The 24,390-nt window shown below is 48.3% G+C and overlaps 1 protein-coding gene across 1 annotated transcript in view; it reads left to right on the forward strand.

The window, feature by feature from the left end:
* TMEM132C (transmembrane protein 132C) overlaps positions 1-24,390 on the forward strand; it is a 174,238-nt gene that overhangs the window by 117,594 nt on the left and 32,254 nt on the right. The window contains exon 4 of the mRNA XM_066199508.1: positions 11,843-12,026. Within this exon, the coding sequence (XP_066055605.1) occupies positions 11,843-12,026 (184 nt within the window). The remainder of the gene's footprint in view (positions 1-11,842; positions 12,027-24,390) is intronic.

Consider the following 24,390-nt stretch of genomic DNA (forward strand, 5'->3'; position numbering starts at 1 on the left):
AGAGAAGAGTCGTCCTTGTGTCCTGTGCAGTCCTTTGCAGCCTGGGGACAACGATGCCACGGCACAGGGCTGCTCCCTGTGAGGGCACTGACGGGTGGGGAGCAGAGGAGAACCACGCTGTGGGACCCCAGTTCGTGGCATCAGGCTGAGGAGAGGTGTCGTTGTAGGACACAAAAGAAAGTTGAGAGACTCCAAGTCTTTCAGAAGGCAAAGAGCATAGAGAAAAAAGCTTTATTGTCTAATTCTTACTGCCTTTTGTAAGGTGTTCCCATCCAGACTGAACGTGGTTGGTGAACAGGAACGACACCTCTCTGGTCCCGTGGGTTAAACCAGAGAAACAGCAAAACACCACCTGGAGAAAGATTGTTCTGAGAAAGGAGAGTTGTTTGCCAGGATTGTTTTGAGGAGAAGCTTTCTTGAGAATTTCTTCTTAGGGAAAAGTTAACAGCTGCTAGCAGGCTGAAATCTCTCAGACCCAGAAATATCAGGCCCACAGAGAGGGACAGCAAAAAGAAAACCCACTGTGACCCAATTCATGGAATCAGGGGTGAGGACAGGGACAGCAGAAGGAAAACCCATCCCTGGTGCAGTGCAGGTCATCTGTGGGAGCAGAGCATCACAGCCGGTGGAATATTCAATAGCAGCCCGTAAGAGCTCTCTGCCGGTGGAAAAGGTCATCTCTTGGTTTTGCCTTGGGCTTTGGGAAATACTTTCAAACTGTCCTGCCCTCTCTGAGCTGACAGTGCTGCTGCAGAGAGAGCCTCGAGGGCACAGGGGAGGTGACACTGCAGCAGCGGCCCCGCTGCCATCAACATCAAGAGCAGAACAGCCATTGACTGGAGCCAAAGGAAGGTCAGGAGCAGAGTGTCACGCCGGGGATGTCACCACGCGGATTTCTCAGGCACAGGAGGACGGTGAGCAGCACTCACCGTGCAGCTGCAGGAGTTTGGAGAGATGTTGACACAGGTTTTCCCAGGTGGGTCGTTTCCTGCCCTCTCTGCTCTCGGTGCTGAAGGTGCTGCAGGCTGAGGGCAATAACACCATGTCCAGGACTGACTCCTTTCATGGGGGTTCTGAGGCTGTGCTGCTCCAGGAAAGCAGACGGAGGATACGCTGGGAGGAGGCTGCAGAACAGGCAAATTTCCTAACCTGCAGGCAAAGGTGTAAATGCCACTGAGAGGTCCAGAGGAGCTTCTGATTTTGGCTTTGCACTTCCCCAGAGCCTTGGGAAGCTGGGCTTCCATCAGTCCAGTGCTGCCTGTGATCAAACAAAGCCTTCAAAGGAGTGGTGATTAATATTATTGAAGGTTTCAACAACAAAGGGAAAGCTTGTGTTCTTTAGAATCTTTTTTCCTTTTTTTAAAAAAAACTTTTTGGACAGTGTCCCCCAAATGTCATTTGTCTAATTACACAGAAACATGTTTTGATTCACCTAGTGGAAAAAGGCATAGGAAGGAGGGCATAAAAAGGCAGCAGTGATTGCTTGGAAAAAAATCACAGCAGGGCTGGAAATCTTTGCTCTGGGCAGTGAGGCAAATGTGTATCTGTGCTGCATGGAGGGATTCTGTGCCAGGCTCTTTTTACTCCCTGCAGTAGAAATCTTGCTGTTGTTTAAAGAGTCCTCTGATATCATGGAGCCCGTGGTTCCCCCTGGCACTCCTGCACTCCTCCTGGGGGTCAGGTGAAGATGAAATTGTTCTCCTGGCAATGGAAAGTCACCTCTGTAAAGCACATCTCCCCAAAGCCTCCTCCGAGTCCGTCGTGTTTCCTCGCTTTGCCTGATTTAGCACATTTAAAACTGAGGTTTTCCCCACAAATGAGACGTGGCAATTCTCTAATTGAGGTGCTGCAGGGGAAAGGCAGATCTGGACAGAGGCACAGATGTCAGAGCCATCGCTTCAGAGCTGCTCTCCCAGTCTCTCTGCAAGTGTTTTGTCACTGGAGGAGGCACTGGCTTTTCTCCCGGCCATTTCACATTAGGATCGTGTCTCCTTCGTTTGTCTGGTGGAGATACTGAGGGCACGTTGCTCTGGGTGTGGCCCTGCCTGGGAGCACGAAAAAAGCCTCACACGTCCAGGGAAACCTCCAGAAGTAGCTGCAAAAGTCTCCTACAAACTTGGATGAACGTTTTGCTGAAAGATGTTAAATAATCAAGTTGAATAATAATGAGTAAAGGCACAGAAAGATCTGCTGAAAGACAGATTTTCTGCCATAGCAGATAGCTTCTGGATTTTCCTTTTGGTTCCTTTAAACAGCAGGGTCAGGGATGAATGCCAAGGAGCAAAGATCCAGGACTTCTCCTCATAAACACAGAGCCCAGACCTGAAATCTCCATCACCATGACAGTGCTTCCATTCACAATGCACAGTGACTTCCTCTTTAATCCACCCCAACACCAAACAGCTTTTGCCTCACAATTCACTTTTCGAAACAAAGTGTTTTTCATTGCGAAAACTGCAAATTGTTTGTGGGAAGCAGAACATTAAAAACAGAAAAATGGTTCTTTTTGATAGAAGTTCTGATTCTGACACAACATTAGTGATGGAGTGGGGGAATAGTCAGAGAATCCAGGAATGGTTTGGGTTGGAAAGGACCTCAAAGATCATCCAGTTCCAACCCCTTACCATGGGCAGGGACACCTCCCATTAGACCGAGACCCATCCAGCCTGGCCTTGAATGATGAATCATCAAATGAGAAATCTATAAAGCGATCAGTTTTTTATAGTAGCCTCAATGCAGTAGGCATAAGGAGAGAGAGAAATATAAATATCCAGAAGTGCGAGGGTGCACTTGCCTGTGAGATGCTGAATTAGGCAGAAATCCAAGCTCAGATAGTTGGTGTAATCTCAGATCTATCAGCCGTGACAGTATCCCTTTAAATGAATCCTTAAAAATGTTAATTGCACATCACAGGCACTTCAGCAGTGACATTTCTGCCACTGAATGTCATGGGGACATTTTCCCTTTTATTATCCTTGAACAGGAGGAGTGAACTGCCACCAAATAACTGTATCATGAAATGTAATGGATCTACCTCCAGTATTTATGCTGGTTCCACTTTCAATAAGCTGCTTTTTAAATTTACAATGAGCCAGAGCTTTGGATGGCATTAGGAAGGCAGCGTTGTTAAGCTTTGCTTTATGAACTGTAAAATAAAGGTTTGTCCATCAGACTTCCAGAACTGCAGCTACTGAAAGCCCCAGGGCCCATGGTTTTTGTAAATTTGAATAAGAGCTGGTTTATAACTGCAGCCTGGAGTTGGTCACATTTTTGTCTGATTTCCCCAGGACATTCAGTAGCACCAGCTCGCTCTCTTTTGCTTTAAACATTCATAAGAAGGAAAAAAAACAACAAAAACCCAAAAAGACAAAAAGCAGAGAGGGAATTGTAGAATCATGGCATGGCCTGGGTTGGAAGGGAGCTTGAAACCCATCTGGTTCACTGGCCTGGCTGCTCTGAGCTTTCACCCAGCCATTCCCATTGAAATGGAGTTCCACGAGCTCAGGATTTATCCCACTGGTTTTTATCTCCTCGGTGTTTTCCTTACACTGGTTTGGGTTTTTGCTTCCCTCTACTTGTGTTTGACTTCGGCACAGGAGAGACCATGAGAGCAGCACACAGCATTAAGGGGAATTTACAGCAAAAGACTCGGGTTAAAAGAGTAACACAAACATTCTACAAATACTAATTAAGGGAATCATACGGTCTGAGACAGGAGATCCAGCCTGAGACTGGGAGAGAGGAATACATCCACGCTGCACAGTGCTCCTCAGTGAAGTTTGCAAGAATACATTGACTTTCTAGAAAGAAAACTGCTTCTTCGCCTTCGCCAGGCTGGTACTCCCCGGCTTTGGGTTGAACACAGCATTATTCAATTCCCTGCAGCTCCCAGCCCGAGGGGCTCCACACAAACTGGGTTTGCTGTGTGATGAAATTGCAGCTGCTGAGTTTATTTCTCAGAGGACACGGCTCATTTCAAGGCCTTTTTCTCTCTGTTCAGGCAGCTCCACAGACACCCAGAGCAGCTCTGCCGAGAGCTGCCATCGGGCAGTTGTTGACCATTGCCTCTGCTCCGAAACAGCCCTTGGAAAAGGAAACTTGGAGAGCTGCAGTGGTGTCCACAGGGAGTGCAGGGGCAGCCTGGGGCTGGCACCCACAAACCTGACTTTTCCTTGCCCCATGGACTTTGTCCGTGTGAAAAACCACTTCAGTTCACCTTGGTGTTCCTTTCTTAGTTGTTTCACCACCATATGCAACACTTGCACGCTGTTACTCTCCTTACTAAGCCATTCAGTGTGTGCTTTCTTTAAATCCGTCGCCTCTGCAAAATGCAGATATTATATCAGCTTGACATGCCTGGTGAATGGCTGACTTGGTGTTTTTCCAGCAGGCAGGTTCTCTGTTGAGAAGGAACGGGGATCTTTATGCACAAATGTTTCTGGAGTTTTAAACACAGCCAAAAAGCAGCTACACTGGCAGAGCTGTGAAAAAAAAAACCAAACCAAACCCACCAAGAGCTACAGGAGCTGGAATCTGAAGATACCTGACTTGAAAATGAGATGTGCATATCCCACATCTGATTTGCATACACAGTTCCATCTAAATGTGATTTTTTTTTTTTCTTGCCACCTGATTCATGATGCAGCTTCATCTTCAGTTTGTTTCAAAGTGGGGGTTTGTGTCGTGGTCTGGCTTGCAGGGGAGCACAGCAGTCAGCAGTGGGGCTGTGTCCCTCCCTGTGGTCACTGTGTCCCCTGAGGGCAAAGCTCTGTGCCCAGACAGGACAGAAACCAGCAGCTGACACATCTTCCCTGGGCTGAGGGTGGAGGCTGAGCCCATCCAGCTCACAAATGGGTTTAGTAAACGGAGTTCTGCATCGTTTCCAGGGGTACTGCTGCTCCTGAGTGGAATAAAACACGTGTGCCAGGTGTTTCTGGTCAGGAAATGTGTTATCTAAGGCTGCTTTGTCAGAGGAGATCTCCTGCCTCTGAAAGTGTTTCACTGGCTGCTCCCAAACCGTTAAATAAAGTCAGCAATGAAATGGGAATGATAAAACCTCCTTTGGGGTTTATCTCATCTCGCTGCATCTATCAAGCTGAAAGAGCCATAAAACCTGAGGCTGGTGGTGAGATGATTCTGCCTTCCTCTCTCCGTTTGAAAGCTCTGGGTTTGGAGCGAAAAGATCAGCTCAGGGTCTCCTTTCCAGTGATGCCCCTTGGAAGCTTTTCAGGGCTTGCACTTTTGCTGTCTCCCAAAAGAGGAAAATGCTGCTTTACTGACGGTGCTGCTGGCGAGGTGCCAGCACTGAATGACTACTAAGTAGAAAATGTCCTTCTCAGAGGCAGGAGGAGATGATGAATCGCTGCGAAAGCTGATTTCTTGACCAATCTGCCGATGTGTTTCGTTATCTGGAATTGTAATGAAGACATGAGCAGCCTCAGATCCTGAGCAGACAGAACAGGAAAGGGAACAGAGGTGGGAGCTGGAGGCAGCTCAGGAGCTGTTTGCTCACAGCCTTTTTCTGATGGCACCGGCCTGATGCACAGCCCTGCACACCTGGTGCCTTTGGGAACAGGGGAAAATCAATCTCATCTACCCTGTGATGCAGAATCACAGAAGACTAATGAGCCTGCTGTCCTCACTGCAGCCTTTGCTGGTGATTAGTGACTCTAAAACCTGCTCAGCATGGAAGGAAGGAACGGGGGGTTTATTGTCGTCCCCAGTCGGGTCTCCCTCCTTCAGGGCCCGTCTTGTTCAGCCCTCTGCCCATCTGAGAGAGGAGCATTTCTGCTCTTCTGTACCCTAATGAGCAACACGACTTCTGCTGTTTGTTCTCAGCGTAACTCCACGGAGATTAGCATCTGTAGGCATGGCTTGGACAGAGATTTCAGGCGCTGAGTTGGTTTTTTGTGACCGGAACAAAAAAATTATTCACCGCCTCGTTCCCCTGGGGAATAAAGGCACGGAAATACCCCACCCTGGGCTCTGTCCACCCTCTGCCAGGCAGGCAGTGCAGGTTTAACCAGCTGAGAGTTACCCTCCCACAGGGCAGCTCTCAGCCGTTGGTCCTGGAGTGGTTTCCAAGTCTTTGACTTGGGGCCGGCCGGGGCCCTGGGGCTGATGACAACAGGACAGAGGTGCCACCTCCAGGGGCAGCAGACAGGCCCCAGAGGGTTTTGAAAGCTCCACAGTGCCTAATGCCTATTGATTTTATTTTAGCTCTAAGGATCTGTATCTTCGCGTCTTGCCCGAGGTCGTTCAAGGATGCCGTGGAAGAGCTGGGAAGTGAAATGAGATTTCCTGTCCTGGTCCAAATACCTTAATCAAAAAGTGATGTTTTATATCACAGTTTATGACAAGAAAGCCAAGAAACCTTATTAACTAATCTAACTCTGATCTGAGCTGTACAGAGAAATCGAGTGCAGCATTATATCATCCTCCCGAAGATACACATGTATATTATGTTCTGGTGATCCTGAGTTTGCTCAGTGCCATACCTTGGATATTTTCCTTTGGAGCACTTCATAATACTTTCAGTGTGGTAGATTTCCATGAAATCATGTCCTCCCTGGCTGTTAGTGTCCTAGTAGATCATCCTTTTCTTTTTCCTCTGCTGGTTTTTATGGTTTAAAGCTTACTATTGCAAAATAAGATATTTAGGCAGAATTTTGTCTCCAGCAGTTAGCATTACTCTGTAATTACTACATCCTTTCCCCAGTTTTTCAAGGGGATTAGCTTTGTAGCAGCTTTTATTGAGGACCTGCTGACAGAAACTTATTTTTGAGCATTTGTACGCCATGTGAACAAATATTTCAGGTGGGCAGTGGTGGAGCAGCCAGGTCTGGTGGAAGGGGAGGTGGAGCTCAGTGATTTTTAAGGTCCTGTCCCCCCCCAAACCATTCTTTAAAGCCACCATCAGTCACTCTTTCCCAATCAGCCTGCAGTTCTGTGTGTTGCTGATTTTTCTTCGGTGGCTGTGAGTGGCCCTGGTCCCGAGGTGAGTTCATTACAGACATCCCCACTGCCAGGGTGGCTGGGAGCAGGTGTGGACAGCAGGAGATGGAGAACTGCAGGAGCACCGGCCCTGAACCCCATCCCGGCCTTTCCCAGGGTGGGAGGAGGCACAGATTGCTCCGGGGTCCAGTCTGTCCAGGAGCTTTGGATGGGCTTGTGCCTCAATGCATTCCTTTCAGTGAGGAGGAGAAGGGTGTGCAGTGTGACTGGGGGACGATGGGGTTTGCACTCTGCTCCGTTTTTTATGTCACTTGGTGAGTGCTGAGCTTGCATTAAGATGTCACTGTCAGACTGGATAGCATGAGAGGAGAAAGGAGCTGCTGGACTTCCAGCAGGTCGAAGTATTCTCGGATCCCTAGGCACTTTCAGTAAAAATCTGTTGCAATAAAGGATGGCTAAAAAATGTTTTCAATCTGGGCTTTTTAAAAATTTCTCTTTTGAGAGTCGCTGTAATAAATCGAAATTATTGATTTAGCCCGTGGCAGCCCTAAGATTCACTCATTTAGGAGTCGAAACTGCTCTATTACTCGGAGCAATAACCCAGCACGGTGAAAGCTCTCATCACAGGCTGCTGGTCCACACCTGCAGATGGGCATCCAGCAAAGATTTCTGGCTGCTGATGGCTCTGGCGTCAGCTCAGCTCTCCGTGTGCTTTTCTTGGTGATTCTCTGCCTCTTCCTGCCCCTGGGAAACCTTTGCAGCAGGGGCCTGGTCACTAATCCTGGGCTCAGTGGTCACTAATCGTGGGCTCAGCTCAGCCCTGGCCAGGTTTAACATTGCTCCCCCTCTCACCAGGCCCCTGCAGAGGAGCAGAATCTATTTTGTGTTCTGTGTCTGTGGTGTTACCCCCACTGTGAGTCTGAGCTCTGGCTGGTTACACACCCGTGGTACCACGTTTTAAATCTCCTACACTGAGTGCAGCTTTTGATAGAGCCAGTCCTAGATGTGAATAAAAGAAAAAAAAAAAATCTCCTTCCGAGGGTTAGCATTTCTCAGGGCACTCACTGAAGGTTTGAATGGTCAGTAAGTAGTTGCAAAGGAATGCTTAACATCGTACTCAAAAATCCCCTCAGGTGAGAAGTCCTGGTGCAGTTCAGACCGGCTGATCCCCCAGGGGTGTGTGTGCCCACACAGCTGGCAGCAGCTGGCCACTTCCCCGGCATTTTCTCCCCGTGTCACTTCGGTTCTGCCTTTTATGCATCTTTTATTATCTCTCCATTAACAGCACATTTCCATTCCACCTTCTTTTTTTTCTAAAGCTGCTCTGCTCGGAGGCGTTCAGGGGCTCTGCTGCCCCTTCTCCTGGGGCAGCACTTTGCTGCCAGCCGCTGCCAGGATGAATTCCCCCCATCCCCGAGCTGCTGTCACCATCGGCAGCTCCTCTTCGCTGCTCCGGCAGGGAGGAGCTGTGGGATCCGCTCCTGGCGGATGTCTCAGTGCTCACACCCACCCTCACACCCTCCCAGTGGCTGCTCAGCACTTCCAGAGGAGTCCTCGCTCCCCTGTGCTAGCACGTGCTCCAGTCTAGCCCTGAATGATTAGCATTTTTATAAATTAAAATAAATCCAAGGAGTGAACTGGCCCGGGGGAGCTCTCAATCCAATCAAATTAGACTCATCTCTCCACCCCGGAGCAATTCCTTAGAAGCTCTTCCTTGAGGAAGCTTCATTTGTAATCACTACGTGCTGTGTACTTTAGAAAAGTTTTATAATTACTTGCTGTTCCGGCTGCTGAGCACTTCTAAATGTTGGATATTAAGGAACTGCTGTTTCAGTCAGTGAACAAGCCCTGAACATTAAGTGTGCTTCCCGAGGAGCGTTTTTTTCCTCAGCCATTACACATCTCTGAAGGCATTTTTTTTTTTCCAAGTGGATGCTTTCCCAGCTGTTGATCGTCTCTCTGTTTCTTCTGTGTGAAGAGAGGAGGAGGGAACTGATGATGGTGTGACATTGCATAAAGGCTGCTCTGCTCTGCATAAAGATGCAGGCACTGGAATAACAATGCAGGTCAGCCTGGAGGAGCACCAAGAGAAGCTTCGTCTTGCACAACGCACGTTTTTTGACGATTTCGTATCTCGTGTTTCACAGGGAAAAAAATGCTTCAGTCAGAAATGCGTAGATGAATTTTGGTGCCATTTTTTTTAGCCCTCCACCACTAAAGCAGCCTGTCTTGGTGGTGGGGACATCTGGCCAGAATAGCTCAGAGGGACAAACCCAGTGCCTGGGGAGAGCTGGACATCCCAGCTTGGCAGGTGTTGTGTAAAAGGTGATAACAGTGATTTCTCTCACAGAACAACTCATCAAAACCCCCGCTCAGGCGCTGGATGGCGGTGGGATGCTGAGGACCATTTCTAGAACCAGCTGCTGAGACCAGAATGGTGGGGCAGTGGTTAATAAAAGATTTGGCAACGCCCAGATGTGTTCCTTACCTCCACGTGCCCCTGAGTGTGCCACCAGCCCCTCCTGAATCCTGGGACACCGAGGGAGAAGGAGAAGGGGTTCAGGAGTCAGGGGCTGGCTGGAAATGAGCTCTTCCCACCTCCAGATTGCCACCTCGAGCTCTCTGCAGCTGCCAGCAGAGTTTTTGGGGCTTTTGTTGGAAGGATGCGCATTTTCAGAGGATCTTTGGAGAAATTCATGCAGACTCCTTGATCTGGAGGACTTCCCTGGCGTTCATGAACTCTTAGAGCAGCTTTGATGTGCGCAGAGATTTATTCTCCATTTGGTGGAAGTGAAAGCACTGGGATAGTCAATCACATGGAAAAAAACTTTTTCTCTGTCAGTTACCAAGGCTCAGAACTAGGAACGGTGCAAATAAAGTCATTTCAGGTGCCTTTAGCAGCCAAATGAACGCTGCGGCTCAGGTGGTTCAGGTGTCTTTGCCACATGATGATGTTTGCAAATAAACGGCCGAGTTCCACCCAGCACATATTCACTTTGAGGTGTCCCAGAAGCGTGTAAAGCACAGTTATTGCAGCTGCCTCGTATTTACAGGCTGGGAGATTTATTTAGTGGGAGCTCTTCAGCTGGCAATAGGCTGGGCTTGAGTTATGAATTGCTAAACGCATCCATCTATCACATTACTGCCCAAAATCACTCTAAAATGCGGGCAGGAAATGTGCCACGAGCACAAAAATGCTCCAATGTCTCTCTTTCGACACAGCGAGGAAACAGCAAGGAAATAAATTTCGAGCATTAGGCAGTATTAAGACTTTTCAGAGGGAGCCATCCAAATGAAAAACCCATAATCAAAATAATAATTATCAGGGGAGCCATTTGCTTTCAAAGTAATCACGCAGAGTAAAAGCACAGAATGTGTCTTAAGTAGCAAAAAAAAAAAAAACCCCGGTGATTTCTGTTCAGGGGGAGAAAGAAAGTTTAGCGCTCGAGAAGGCTGAGTGCTTTGTAGCTGATCACTTCTTGATGGATTTTGTCAGAAATGGGCCTTCATGTATTGTATGTAAAGAAGAGAGGGAAAATTGGAGCTGTTTTGTGATGAATGCAGGCAAAGGTGTGATGAGGCTGGGACTGGGTTACTGAGCCAGGAAGTCACCTGTCATTCCCTTCATTTTCCAATCATTTCAGCCTGGGGTGAGATTGCAGTAATAGTCACTGGAATATTAACACTGGGGGAAGGTGTTTGGAAAGCTCCAGAAAAGTTAATGGATAATTTCTAATGAAGGGAATTTAAACTTTTTTTTTCTTTTTTTTTTAATTAAACCATCAGCTAGCCCAGCAAATTTCTTTCATCTATTCGTATTATTTCTGGTGTAGTTAAAGAAAATTTAATGTGAGGGAAACGTTTCCAGCACGTCTTTTCATATTTGTTTTTCAAATTTTCTTACTGAGTGTGTGGCATATTTTACCTGCCACAGCTTGTTTTTCCTTGTTTGGTCTCAGCTGCCTGAGATTTTAATTTCCAGAGAGCACCTCTAAGATTTGACTAATAATTTTTTCATTGAATCATGTTAATTTTTAAATTAATATTTTAAATAAATCCTTTAATGTTTGAGGCTTTCTGTGATTTTGGTGGTGGACTTCTTGCAGAAACCTTGGTTTTCTTTTTGACTGCAGCAATTCTGGGCTCCTCAGCCTTCATGAGCTGCTCTGGCCTTAAATTTGGTTCAAATCCAACTCAGAGAATGAAAGAGATTTGCAAAATCATGCAAAACATGGGATGGGATGGGATGGGATGGGATGGGATGGGATGGGATGGGATGGGATGGGATGGGATGGGATGGGATGGAATGGAATGGAATGGAATGGAATGGAATGGAATGGAATGGAATGGAATGGAATGGGATGGGATGGGATGGGATGGGATGGGATGGGATGGGATGGAATGGGATGGAATGGAATGGAATGGAATGGAATGGAATGGAATGGAATGGAATGGAATGGAATGGAATGGAATGGGATGGGATGGGATGGGATGGGATGGGATGGGATGGGATGGGATGGGATGGGATGGAATGGAATGGAATGGAATGGAATGGAATGGGATGGAATGGGATGGAATGGGATGGAATGGGATGGAATGGGATGGAATGGGATGGAATGGGATGGAATGGGATGGGTGTGTTTTGCCTTCATCAACTACAATACCCTGGGTTCCATCCCTCCACAGTGCCCGTAGTAAGAGCTGTGAGTAATTTTGAATAATTCCAGTCTGTGTGCTCTGAGGCAGCTGTAGACTGGAAAAAAGCCTTCCTAAAAGTATGATAACTGCATGTAAACATCTGGATTTCCAGTGACTGATCTGCTTGACTTCATCGGCCTCCTTCAGCCCCAGTAATGGCTCTTCCCTCTGCCTGTTCTGCTCTCCCCAGGAGCACCAGCCTGTTCCACGAGGTCGTGCAGCTGGACTTTGAGATCGCCAGCTTCAGCAGCCTGTCGGGCACGCAGCCCATCAGCTGGCAGGTGGAGTACCCCCGCCGGGGCTCCTCCGACCCCGCCCTAGCCGAGATCTTCATCTGCCAGAAGGACCTGGTGGGGATCGTGCCCCTGGCCATGGTAAGAGAGAGCTCCCTCGGGTGCGGCACCGCCCTGGGTGGGCTGAGGAACCCACAGCCTGAGCGGGGAGTGCCCTGGAACCGACCCTCACCCTGCTCCGGGCACATCCACAGCCTGAGCGGGGAGTGCCCTGGAACCGACCCTCACCCTGCTCCGGGCACATCCACAGCCTGAGCGGGGAGTGCCCTGGAACCGACCCTCACCCTGCTCCGGGCACATCCACAGCCTGAGCGGGGAGTGCCCTGGAACCGACCCTCACCCTGCTCCGGGCACATCCACAGCCTGAGCGGGGAGTGCCCTGGAACCGACCCTCACCCTGCTCCGGGCACATCCACAGCCTGAGCGGGGAGTGCCCTGGAACCGACCCTCACCCTGCTCCGGGCACATCCACAGCCTGAGCGGGGAGTGCCCTGGAACCGACCCTCACCCTGCTCCGGGCACATCCACAGCCTGAGCGGGGAGTGCCCTGGAACCGACCCTCACCCTGCTCCGGGCACATCCACAGCCTGAGCGGGGAGTGCCCTGGAACCGACCCTCACCCTGCTCCGGGCACATCCACAGCCTGAGCGGGGAGTGCCCTGGAACCGACCCTCACCCTGCTCCGGGCACATCCACAGCCTGAGCGGGGAGTGCCCTGGAACCGACCCTCACCCTGCTCCGGGCACATCCACAGCCTGAGCGGGGAGTGCTGCCTGCCCTGGAACCATCCTACTCACTGACCTGCACCTACACACTGACCTACTCACTGATGTACTCACTGACCTGCACCTACACAGAACTACACACTGACCACAGAGGAGAGGGATGCTCAGAGGGAAGGGAAGCTCAGAGGGAAGGGAAGCTCAGAGGGAAGGGATGCTCAGAGGAAAGGGATGCTCAGAAAGAAGGGAAGCTCAGAGGGAAGGGATGCTCAGAGGGAAGGGAAGCTCAGAGGGAAGGGATGCTCAGAGGGAAGGGAAGCTCAGAGGGAAGGGATGCTCAGAGGGAAGGGAAGCTCAGAGGGAAGGGAAGCTCAGAGGGAAGGGAAGCTCAGAGGGAAGGGATGCTCAGAGGAAAGGGATGCTCAGAAAGAAGGGAAGCTCAGAGGGAAGGGATGCTCACAGGGAAGGGATGCTGAGAGGAAAGGGATGCTCAGAGGAAAGGGATGCTGCCTCTTCAACCATCTCCCTCAGGTTTAAACCCTGAATTTCTTGGCTTTTCCCCACAAAGCCCAGTAGATTTTCCTGCCTGCTTCTGATGGCCTTGAGCTTGCCAGCTGCGGAGCAACTCCAGAGGGCCTCAAGGACCTTTTGCTGAAGGCCAAGTTTCCTGGTCCTTAGTAGGCTGAGGCTGATACTGATTCTTCCGCTTGATGGCCTAATAGTGTAAGAACTTTTTGCTTCAAGTCAAAAATAGAAAACAATAGACTCAGTAATATATTTAAGAATCATGAAGTGCAGGCTTTCCTGTGGATAAATGGTTTGGGTTAAACTCTCCTCTCTCTGCTCAGTGTTTCTCTGGATTCTCCAGCATTTCTGCTGTGCTGTTGTTAGGCAGGCATTTTATTTTCTGTTGGGCAGGATTTGGAAGAAGGGTTGGACACAGCTCTGCGCTTCTTGGGCATTTTGCATCATCTTGGTGGCAAAATCCTGGCAGTCTTGTCTTGGAGCAGTGTTCAGCAGATAATTAGATGAGGATTATTTCCTGGAAGTCCCAATCTTCAATATATTCTTCCCCTTTGAAGAGTGAAACTGCTGCTCATATCAAATGAGGTCGTGCCCAGCAATTTCCTGATCCACAGGCTGTTAAGTCAGCAGAAAGCCCTGTGCTGCATTCCAGATCTGAGGGGGAAATAATTGTCCTCATTACCTGTCAGCTTCAACAGGGAATATTTATTGGAGCATCTGTCCTCTAAGGACTGGAGAACGTGCGTGAAGAAGAATTTCTGTGGTCAGGTTTTATTTTGAGATAGATGCCTTCCACTCCCAAAGAACAGGCATGTGTCTGCTGGCAGACTTTGTGTCTTCTTGCTCGTTTCATGAAAGAATCCATCAGCTTCTTCTCTGTACTCCGTGTCTGAGGGAATGGAGATTCTAATATCTCCTGTCGGGGTGTAATGCCTTTGCACTTGCATACAGGGTTCTTGCAGACTTGTGTCTATTCTGCATTAAAATTCGTCTGCCTGCCAGGGTTCCTGTAAGAGCTGGAGGTCTAAAAGGAGGAGTTTAGTGCTGTATAAATCATGTAAGGCGAGATCCTTTATTCCCCACAGATTGCCAGGAGGCACTGGGGGTTCAGACAGGGGGTTCAAACAGTGGAATCATTAAACCTTTCTCTCCACAAAGCCCTCTGGTCTTTATCTCATTGCTGTACCTTGTGATAACACTTGGCCAGAGCCAAAACACACCGTGTTAGCAGGACTGTGTTAACAGAGTGCCCTTGGACAGGACACCGGAGTACAGCTGGCTTCACTGGCAGGATATGGGGAGATAAAGGGAGTTTTCACTTTTCTGTTGGCTCACACTGCCTGCCCAGCCGGGGTGCTCCCTCCGTGCAGGCTGAATTGATGCATTAATCTCTGACCTGGCAGTTCCCCTGCTCAGGAACAGGAGCCCCCCTGAAAGCTGAGAGAGGGCCACGCTGTCTCTGCTGAGGAGTCAGATCTGAGTCTTTATCTGCACTGCCCAGAGGAGCAGCAGCACATGGCTGTGTACAGAAATCAGATCTCAGTGTTTAGCAAAGCAAGAGGGCTTTGTAATCCTCTGGAGGGGAAAGGAGGTTTTTGTTGATTCAAGCGCGGCGCGTTCCAGGGTAACACTGAGAACGTCCAAAGTCATCCAAAGCTGTGGCTGCACTTTTTTAGAAGTGACCAGGGAAAGGAGCTGCCCAAAGACACTGCAGTGTCCCAGGGTGTAGGAGCTCCTCTCTGCTCTGAGGGACACCCTGCAAAGTCTTTGAGTAACCTTCTCCCTGGTTTGGGTGTAAAAAAGTCTCTGACCCATGGACTAAAGCTCGTCTCATGTCAGCCATTCCAAACTGATGAAGCAAGAAAGATCATGTATCTTTTATTGCCCCGTGCCTGATTACATTATAAAAAGAGTAGTAAGATGAAAAAAACCAAGTGGTTTTCAAAAGATTAGTGCAACTGTTGCTATGGCAGTTGGAAAGAGATTAAAGAATTGACATTGTCAGCAAGAACTGAACCTGAAATTTTAAAAGAGCCTTGCAGGGCTTGGATCAGTGGAGCAGGAGGTAGGGTAAAGCTGCTGAGAGATCGATGGAAATTCCTCATGTAATCAAAAGAGAGGGTTTTAGCAGAATCCATATTCCATCTGCCTAAATGGTGTGTGCAAGTAAGGAACAGCAACACAGCGATGTGCTACAGGGAAATAACAGCAGCAAGAGACATCAAAACTGCTGGACTGACAGTAACTGGGATAAATTTTTTGCCAGTAAAAAAAAAATGACATGTTAATTTGAGGGAAGTCTGGGGTTTTTTCCCAAGCCCAGAAGTTAATCAGTCTGAGTAATTTTGGAGGACGTGTCACCCTTCAAGGTAGTTGGAGAGGAAAAATGAGACAGAAATTTAGAAAAACACAGTTTTAACTGGTTTGTTGCTTTCTAACTCTCACGTAACAGAACATGAGCTGGGTCCTGTGCACCAAACTAGGTTCCAGTCAGACATCTCCTCTCCTTTCCAAATTCCTGAGTGAAGCCATCCACTCAGTGCACCTTCCCTGCAGGCTCTGTGAAGGTCTGTGTGTGTCTCACTGCAAGTGTGAGATGAAATCTGCATCGTTGCATTCCCATCCCTGAACAGCAACAATTACTGAGGCAGGACTTGTGAAGAGGTGATGTCATTTATTAGACCTTTGGATAGAGGTGGGAGAAAACAGATGCTCTTTCAGGCACCCACTCCCTCCTTCAGATGTCTGGTCTCACTTAAATCACAGCTGCTGGGAGAGATAGCACAGCTACAGAAAGTGGGGCTGGTAAAATTCATCAGGTAGGAGAGTTAAACAAGAAAATAAAACAATTTCTTTAGGCAAAGCAGAAAATATATCCCACTGTGTGTGGACAGGAAAAACCTACTGGCTGGACTGTGCCCTGTTCTGGCTTTTTTGAATTTCACATCACTTGTTGCAGGATTAATTAGCAAAGCCCTTTCGGAGGACCTTAAATAACGATCTGCTAAGTGCTTTTGAAAACCTCCTCAATTAGTCACAGGTAACCTCAGAACTAGCCACTTAAGGTGCACAGGGTTGCCTCGCTTACTTTCCACAGATTTTTCCAAGATTTCCCTCCTGTCGTGAGCAAATGCAGCCAAATGCAGGTTCTGCCTCTTGACTTTATTAAAATACCCCAAAATTTACATCCGTGCACACAGGAATCCCACTGGAGATCTCCCACTCTGTGTTTGTGTCCAACACAAGGCCACACAAGTTTTGGGAAGCTCAGCCAGAGATTCCTTTTGGAATGCATGTTTTTTAACACTCCCAAATCCTGCTTTGGGACAGAACAAGGTGCAAAACCCGTGTATGAGCGCATTGCTCAATGCTGGTGTTAAAGGGAGATGGGGAATCACTGATGGAATATTTATTCAAGACCATCGGGGTCCCTGTGTGTGGAGCTGGAGCTGCAGTCCTTGGATGCGCTCCCTCCGAGCTGATCTGCAGCTGTGACCTGCATGAAATGCAGGTATTGAAGTGCTGAGGCATAAACTCAATGTCAGCGCTCTGTTCTGAGAGTTCTACTCCAGGTTTCCTTCCAAGGCCGCTTGTCACCATGGGGAGCCATGCCGCTTGCTCGTCCATGCATGTTTCCTCTTTCAAACAGCCCTCGTTTTCAGTGGGCATTTCGGGTTTCACTCCTCAGCCTCCGTGATCCTGGCGAGCCAAGCAAACTTGGAGCAGGCTCAGGCATTTCTGAAGGCTCCTTGCTGCTGCTTCGCGTGCCCAGGAGTTTGTCTGCTCTCCTCAGCTGTGCCAGTGGGTCTCATAAAGGGTGTAATAATCTGGCTTTACGTGTCCTGCCTTTCTGCTGATGGGAACTGATTCTTCCACTGATGGGAGATGATTCTTCCACTGGTGGGAACTGAATCTTTCCCCCGGGAAGCAGCATCCTGTGGACTTGCTGCTTAATCCAGGTTTTTAATGCAGACTAACCTGGCAGTCCCAGCATTAATGTGTGGCTGGGACTCTCAGCTCTTCGTGTGCTTTTTGCTCAGTGCTGAGCTGTTCTTCAGGAAGTGCTGGGTTTGCGTGTTTCTTTACATCCTGAGCTCAGAGTGTTGCTGCTCCTGCTGCAGAAGCAGGGGATGGATCCGCTGCAGAGCTGTGACTCAGCCAAAACCACTTTTTGACAGTTTTATGCGTGCTTGTTAACTGGCTTGCCATTAAAACAGAGGTGATCAAAAGCTTAGCTCCCAAAGCGCTGTTGTTTTATATACACGTTTATGTCTGCTGTTCCCTGAGGTGAGGATTTTTTTAAGGTGTTTCATTGTAATGAAGTCCCTGCAATCCCATTTTAAAATATGGACCTGAATAAACAGAGTTTTCATCCCTGCACAGTCTGTCAGTTCACACCATAAAGCTCTGTCTAGTTCAAGGTCACACGAGTGCAGAATTCTCACTCGGGTTCATCTTTCAGTCTTGGATGAAGTGGAGGCAACAAGCACCGAGGAGCTTTCCAGAAGGAAAAATCCATTTCCTGATTTGCTTATCACAAACAAACAAACGAGCAAACAGATCAGCCACGTGTCAGACTTCTCAGCTGACAGGAATTGTCTCAGGTAATTCAGTTAGGAACCTCATGAAAGAAACACCGTGAGTTCAGGAAATTTATTTTATGTAAAATCGAGCTGTTCCATTAATAGTTCTAACTGGGGCCAGCTGAAATCGTCTCTGCAGCCCTGAGCAGCAGCATGAAGTCAGGAGTTTCTGGAGTTCAGAGGGAGTGTTTGTGTCACAATAATCCCCTGATGTGCAGGGGGACACGGAGATCCCTCCTGTGCCTCCCACTGCAGGGATCTGAACGGGGACAGCACTGCTTCCCTCCCATTTGCGGAAGGAAAGGTTTTAGGGGGATCATGATGTTTGTGCTTTTAATTGTTGGCTTCACGTGTGCTGTATTTTGTGCTTTGTGCTTTTAAAATTAGCTTTCAAAGCGAAGCGAGGAAAGAAGAAGTGTGCAGCTTGTTTTGAAAAACAGTGTTTATTTTTTTGCTTTTTTTTGGGACAGTGTGTTTGTTAGATGCACAGTCAGTTAGAAAGAGTTGGTTTTTTTACATTTAGTTAGTTGAGGTAAAGAAGTTTTTTGGACTTTTTTGGGGGGGGAGGGACTGTTTAAATTTACTTTAGATTGAAGAATTTAGAGGAAGACTGGGATTTTGTATTCATGGTTTACTGGGGTTTGGATTTTGGTATTTTTTAGCGTTGAAAAAAGCTTGTATTGATTATTGATTGCATTTATATATAAGCTAGATGGGATATATATGTATATAATGGGGGATATAATGGCACTAATTGTGCCACTGCTCTGTGTTTCTGTCAGCTGAACTCGGCCTCTGTAGCTGCCTGTAAATCAGGTGTGTCACCCAGTGTGTCTGTCTGGGACTGGCAGTGCTTATTGATCCATCTGATCTGGGAAGAATTGGCTTTTTCTGCAGCCTGCCCATCAGGAAACAAAAGCAAAACGTGGACAAGCTGTTGTTCATTGATCTCAGATCGGTCAGAAGATGCAGGCAGCATAAAGACTCCAGAACGACTCCATTTAACGCTGCCTTTTTAAGTCCCAGACATCATTCCTACAACCCTTGCACTTTTGCCTCCAGCTTCTGTTTGCCTTTTCTTCACCACAGTCACATCCAGTCCTGGGTTCTGCAGGAAATGAGAATGGGTCAGTAAGGCAATCCCAGCTGCCTGGAATTAATATTTCTGTCAGATCAAGCTGTCTGTCATTTTCCATGAGAATGTATAATTTCCTCTTCCAGCATCCCCCATATCTGACAGTGCTATGGGATGGATTGCTTTGGGGTTTTTAAGATGCTGAGGAGAGGTGAGGACAGCTGACTTCCAGATTTTTTTAAAGCTCTCTGAGAAATGTTAATATGAGGCTTAATGGATGCTCCTTAGTCTCGACAGGAGGCAAATCCTGCCAACCAAACAAAAAACTGCAGAACAAGAAGAATGAGCAGTGAGACAGGCACAAGTGAATTACTGGCTGCTTGGTGTGCTGACACCAAAATGCTCCTCTGGAAGAGGAGTGTCAGAAGCCTCTGGAAAATTCTGTGTGTGAGGCAAGCTGATCAAACAGGGTGTTTGTTGGGTCAAGGTTCAGTGAAACCGAGAGGGAGAGGAGGGACAGCAGAGCTGACAGGGGGACACAGGGTCCACTCGTGTCACTTCATGGCCCTGCCTTGTGTAATGTGTGAAGTCTGGAGGTTGTGTCGTTCCTGTGGAGCACTTTGGGGATTATTTCAGGTGTTGGTTCAGCTCTGTGGCGTCGCTGTATTGGACACACAAAGGACGAGGCAGGCAGCAGAAGGTTAGGTAGGAAAGCTCTGTTTTAATATTTCTGACTCCGTTTATATACACTTTTAACAGGAGGCAAAAGATTGGCTGCACAGGTTGCCGCCTCTTGGACCTCGTAGGTGAACATCACCATCAATCACATTTCTCCTCCCAGAGGAGAAATATGTAAACAAAACGGATAATCCTAAATATACACACAGTTTACATGGAGCTGCAAATACAAAAATGCAAACACTCGAGAGGCAAGAAACCCATGGTACTGCTCCATGGGAAGGAGACGTCTTAAACAACAGTGAATATCTGTAGTGACAGCTGATTAAAATTCGGGTTGTTTAACATAACCACGGAGGCGATTTCACAGCTGCCACGCAGGCCAGCGGAGCCAGCAGAGAGGGAGCTGTGCTCACACGTGGGGGTGACGCTCCAGGGCTGGGGTTGTGATGCCCAGCCTGTGTGCCCTCCCTGCTGCCCTCCCAGCCAGAGCAGATGGAGGAGGGCACAGGGGCACTGCCCAGGAGGAGCAGAACAACTTCAGAGGCTGCTGCTGCTGGGCAGGAGTTTGCAGCCAACACGGAGAACTGGAATTGAAAGGCAGAGAAGTTCCTAATTAAGGCTGCAGCGTGTGTTGAGCAGTTCGGGCTCGGAGCAGAGCTGACCCGTGGCCATCCCTGCAGGCCTGGCTGGATCCTGCAGCACAGAGCTGCTGCTGCTGCTGCTGCCGGGGCTGCAGAGGAGAAAGAGGAGCTGGGAGAACATTGCATGGCTTTGTTTGGGAAAGGGAGCTGTGATGCTGTTTTACACCACAACCACAGACTCTGAGATTCAGCAGGCTGAAAATGACTCCTTGATTTCTGGGATGTGTCTCCCTTTTATACTATTTCACACAGACCAGTCGGATTGGTGACACAGAGACAAACCTCTTCACTCACACTGGTCAGAGCAGAGGGACAGCAAGGAGAAGTCCCTCCTAGGGAAAAGGAATGAATAACAAAGGTACAGCTACAAAAACATTTCTCCTGTTGACAGAAAATTCCCTGGGAAAGGAATTTCAGCAAACCAAAACACCTCAGGCACCAAACCAGGGCTACAGATTTGCACTCAGCAGTTCTCCATTGCTGGATTTTGCCTTCTCCTCTGGGATTAATGCACCAGTTCTCCCTAAACTGGAGTTTTCTCATTAGCTTTAGCTAATTGCCTGGACTTACCTGGTAAATACACACCCACTGTCCGAACTGATTGCAGGCAACACGCGTTGGTGATTTTTCCCTGGAGGGTGAATGGTCTCCACCTCCTCACGCTGTCACTTGCAGGAGGTGGCAGCTGAGCAGGGGCTGCCAGAGCAGCCAGGTGTGTTTGCAGACAGAGCATTAGCTGGGGTAGCTGTGACCCATAGAGAAAAACAGGAGGGATCTCTCTTAATTGGCAACTTCTAATGAGGATTTTGATCTGGAAAGAGAGCTCTGATGTTTCTGGGGGATGCCTCACTCGTCACAAGCAGGTGAAATGTTTGCTGAGCAGAGCTGTGAATTGTTCAGGCTGGACTCTAATCAGTGAGGTCCTGAGGTGTTACTGCTTGGCCAGTGAAACGATGGAGACAACGAGGAAATGCTTTACTCTAATGGGAAATAATGAGGGAGCGTGGGGTTAAAAAATCACCCTGACTTTTATAAAACTCAGTGTTTTAATGAACTGCCCCCAAACCTTAAAAACCCGGGAACTTTTCACCTTCAATTTGCTGCGGGGATGCGTGTTTGCCTTCCCCTGCTCTCAGTTTACAGTTCATTATCCAGACAGATGCTCATCACTGAGGATGTTTGTCGTGGAATTCATTAGGAATCTCTACTTCAGACTCAGTAGCTCTGCTCGAGGGAGATAAAGCACAAAAGGCAGGAGAGGGCTCAGCACAGTGCAGAGGACAGAGCTGGCACTGAGCTGCTGCCTCTCTCCTCCTCTGCAGCAGCTGCTGAAGGACATGGGGAGCAGCAGTGGGGATGGGATTTGATTTATCCATAATCCCACAACCAGAAGGGTGCCAGAACCTCACCAAAGCTTGGACCACCAAAAAAAACCCTTTAAAACAGTCTTTAATGCTCCAGGTCCTCATGTTATTCCCAAATACTGAAAGAATTTCCATCCCAACCCTTGCACTGCATGGCCCCATTGCTGTGGGGTGTCCACGCAAACACTGGGCTGCTCAAGATGGGTTTCCCCCTCAGAAACATTAAATATTTAATGCTCCAGCACCATGGCATGACCCACCAGCACGCTGGTGAGAGAGGGAATTTCAGCAGGCAAATGGAAAGAAAAATGTACCACTGACATTAATTTTAATCAGGTCCCAACATCTGATTTGTCCTCTGTATTTTTTTTCCTCTAGCAGAGCTGATTGTCTTTCTGCAAGATTTGTTACCTCACAGAACAATAATACGGGCTGCAATGATGTAATTTATGGCCGTAATTTGCTTCTGGAAATCCTCTATTAGTGAAAAATAGCAGCAGTGCAGTTCTGTTAATTGCAGCAGGTGACTGTTGAATGCCGAGTGTCAGTACCAGAGGAGTGACTGGGCTGCGCTCTGCTCCCCAAGGTCCTGTAGGGACAGAGCTCCGTGTCCTTTGGAGGCTGGGGGACGAGGGTTTTGCTTGAACGAAATAAGTGTCAGAATAATTCAGGTTCACTGGGAAGTTTGAGAAAACGACGGAGGGAAACATTAGCCTGTAAATGCCGTGTTGGAGACACGGCAGAGTGTTGCTGCGCCACATAATGTGCTCACAGGCAGGATGGCTCTGCAGAATTGCACTTTTATTTACACCTTCTGCCCCCAAAGTGCTGCTGGCGGCTCAGGCCCCGAGGTTCATTACTGAGCTCCAGCCTCGCTGTGCCATGCCAGGGAGAACCACTTCATCTCTTTCCCTGCCTTAATGTGGACGTTTCTTTACCTCGGCATAGCAGTTTTATTTTCATCTGCATAAACCAGACTTTACCAGGACTTAGCCTGGGGGAAAAGCAGGCGGGCAAAAACCGCCTGGTGTGATTGAGAGGTGAATTCTCTTCCTTTCGTGTTCAGGAGCTGGCTGAGGTCCAGAGGAGGTTGCTGTAACCTCTCTGTGCTCTTGAAGCTCTCATTTTGGGGAGCTGACAGAAGGCAGGAGGCCTCCTGCAGCACAGATCATGTCAGCAGCACAAACCAAAGCCATCCATCCCAGACCTGGGAGTCCTCAGCAATCATTTTGTCCAGGGGTCCTGCGTGCATTTTTTAAAAATTGTTATTATTTGAAGTTTTTCCACGGCTTGCTGCTCGCTTGGGCCAGCAGAGGAGCCTCTGGTTTGGCTGCTGGAGCTGGGATAAAATGTCAGTGGAAAAGCAGGGCTGAGAGGGGAGCTGCCAGCTGGCACAGGTAGCCCGGGGCATATGTTTGAAGGATGCCTGCAAGCTTCAGGAGTCGGCTCGGGTGTGGTGATAAATAAGTCATTCCAGGCACAGTCATTCCTCCTCTTACCTCATCCAAATGATGGGCTGCTCATTAAGCCCTGGGAGGCAAAAACACAAAAACGGATTGTCTGGCGGGGTGGGAGCCACAGGTCCGTCTGCAGTTGGTTTCTGCCTCTCCTGGCTCTTTGGCTCCGACCCACAGCAGTTGAGTCATCTCTAAAATGTCCACGTGTTTCCTGTGGTACAGTGCAACAGCATCATCCTGTGCTGCTGATCCTTCAGGGAGGAAAATTCCCCGCTCAGACACGGGTGCTGGTCTGCCCTGCTGCAGCACTGGCAGGGCAGTTGTAGCCCTGAAGAGTGAAAATCAGAGTAATTCCATAGGTGAGGCCAAGTTTGTGGCTAGAGGTGATGTCTTTTATTAGGCCACCCAGTAGAGCTGGGGACAAAAAGCCGAGGACACAGATCATGTTTCCAGCCTCTTTCGGCCTGTGAGATGCCCAGATAAAGTTAATGGTCACCGGGAGCGCTCCGGGTTGTGCTGACAAAGGAAACGGTGCTTTAACGAAATGGGTTTGATCCCTTTGTCTGTCACATCCCTGGCTTACACAACGATCAGAGCAAACTCTTCAGGGATGCTGCTCCAGCCACGAGCCCCCAGCAGGATCTGGACATTTACCCCCTGAAGGTAAAACTTACTTCTGCTTGAGGAAGAGGGAGATAATTGCATCTGCGGTTATACACACTGGATATATTTCATTTTCCTCCTTCCAGATATATGCCAGGTTTAGTTTCTATGAGGCCCACCAGTCTATCAGGCGTGTGTCTGATCAATAATTTAATTTCCCTGTGTCACCCTCTCATCTTTTTAACCTCAGTGAGTTTCTGATGGCTGTGCAGTATCTGCTCGCATTAATGCAATAATCCTGGCCCTGCCCTCCGTGTGCTTTGCTTATGTAAAAGCACAGCTTCAGCTGCTGTGAAATCAATAAACTATTTGAAAAGGAAAAATAATCTAGGTACAAGGAGAGGAAATAATAATGACTATTTGCTGCTTTTTTATCACCACTTTTTCATGGCGGTTGCACAACAATTCGTGCTCTCTTTGTTACAGGTTTTTGCTTATCGAAAATTAAAACTGTGCAGCCAAAATAAGGAAAAGAGCGAGGAGAAAATTCCTCTCGCTGATTAAATTAAATTGAAATACTGAAGCAGGAGCTGCCTGCTTCACTTCCACTGTGGTTTAAATAGGGCTCTGACATCCACAGACTTCAGCCAAGTGCATGGCCAAGAGCTGAGGGACTTCAGGAACTTGTAGGACGTGAACATTGGCTATTAGAAGGAGAAAGCAACTCATTAATAATCCATGGCATATTCACCCACCCAAATAAAACAAGTTCACAGCGGCCATAAAAATCATCC

Source organism: Chamaea fasciata, unplaced genomic scaffold, assembly GCF_029207755.1.
Source record: "Chamaea fasciata isolate MVZ Bird 193981 ecotype frontalis unplaced genomic scaffold, bChaFas1.0.hap1 SCAF_18, whole genome shotgun sequence".
NCBI lineage: Eukaryota > Metazoa > Chordata > Aves > Passeriformes > Sylviidae > Chamaea > Chamaea fasciata.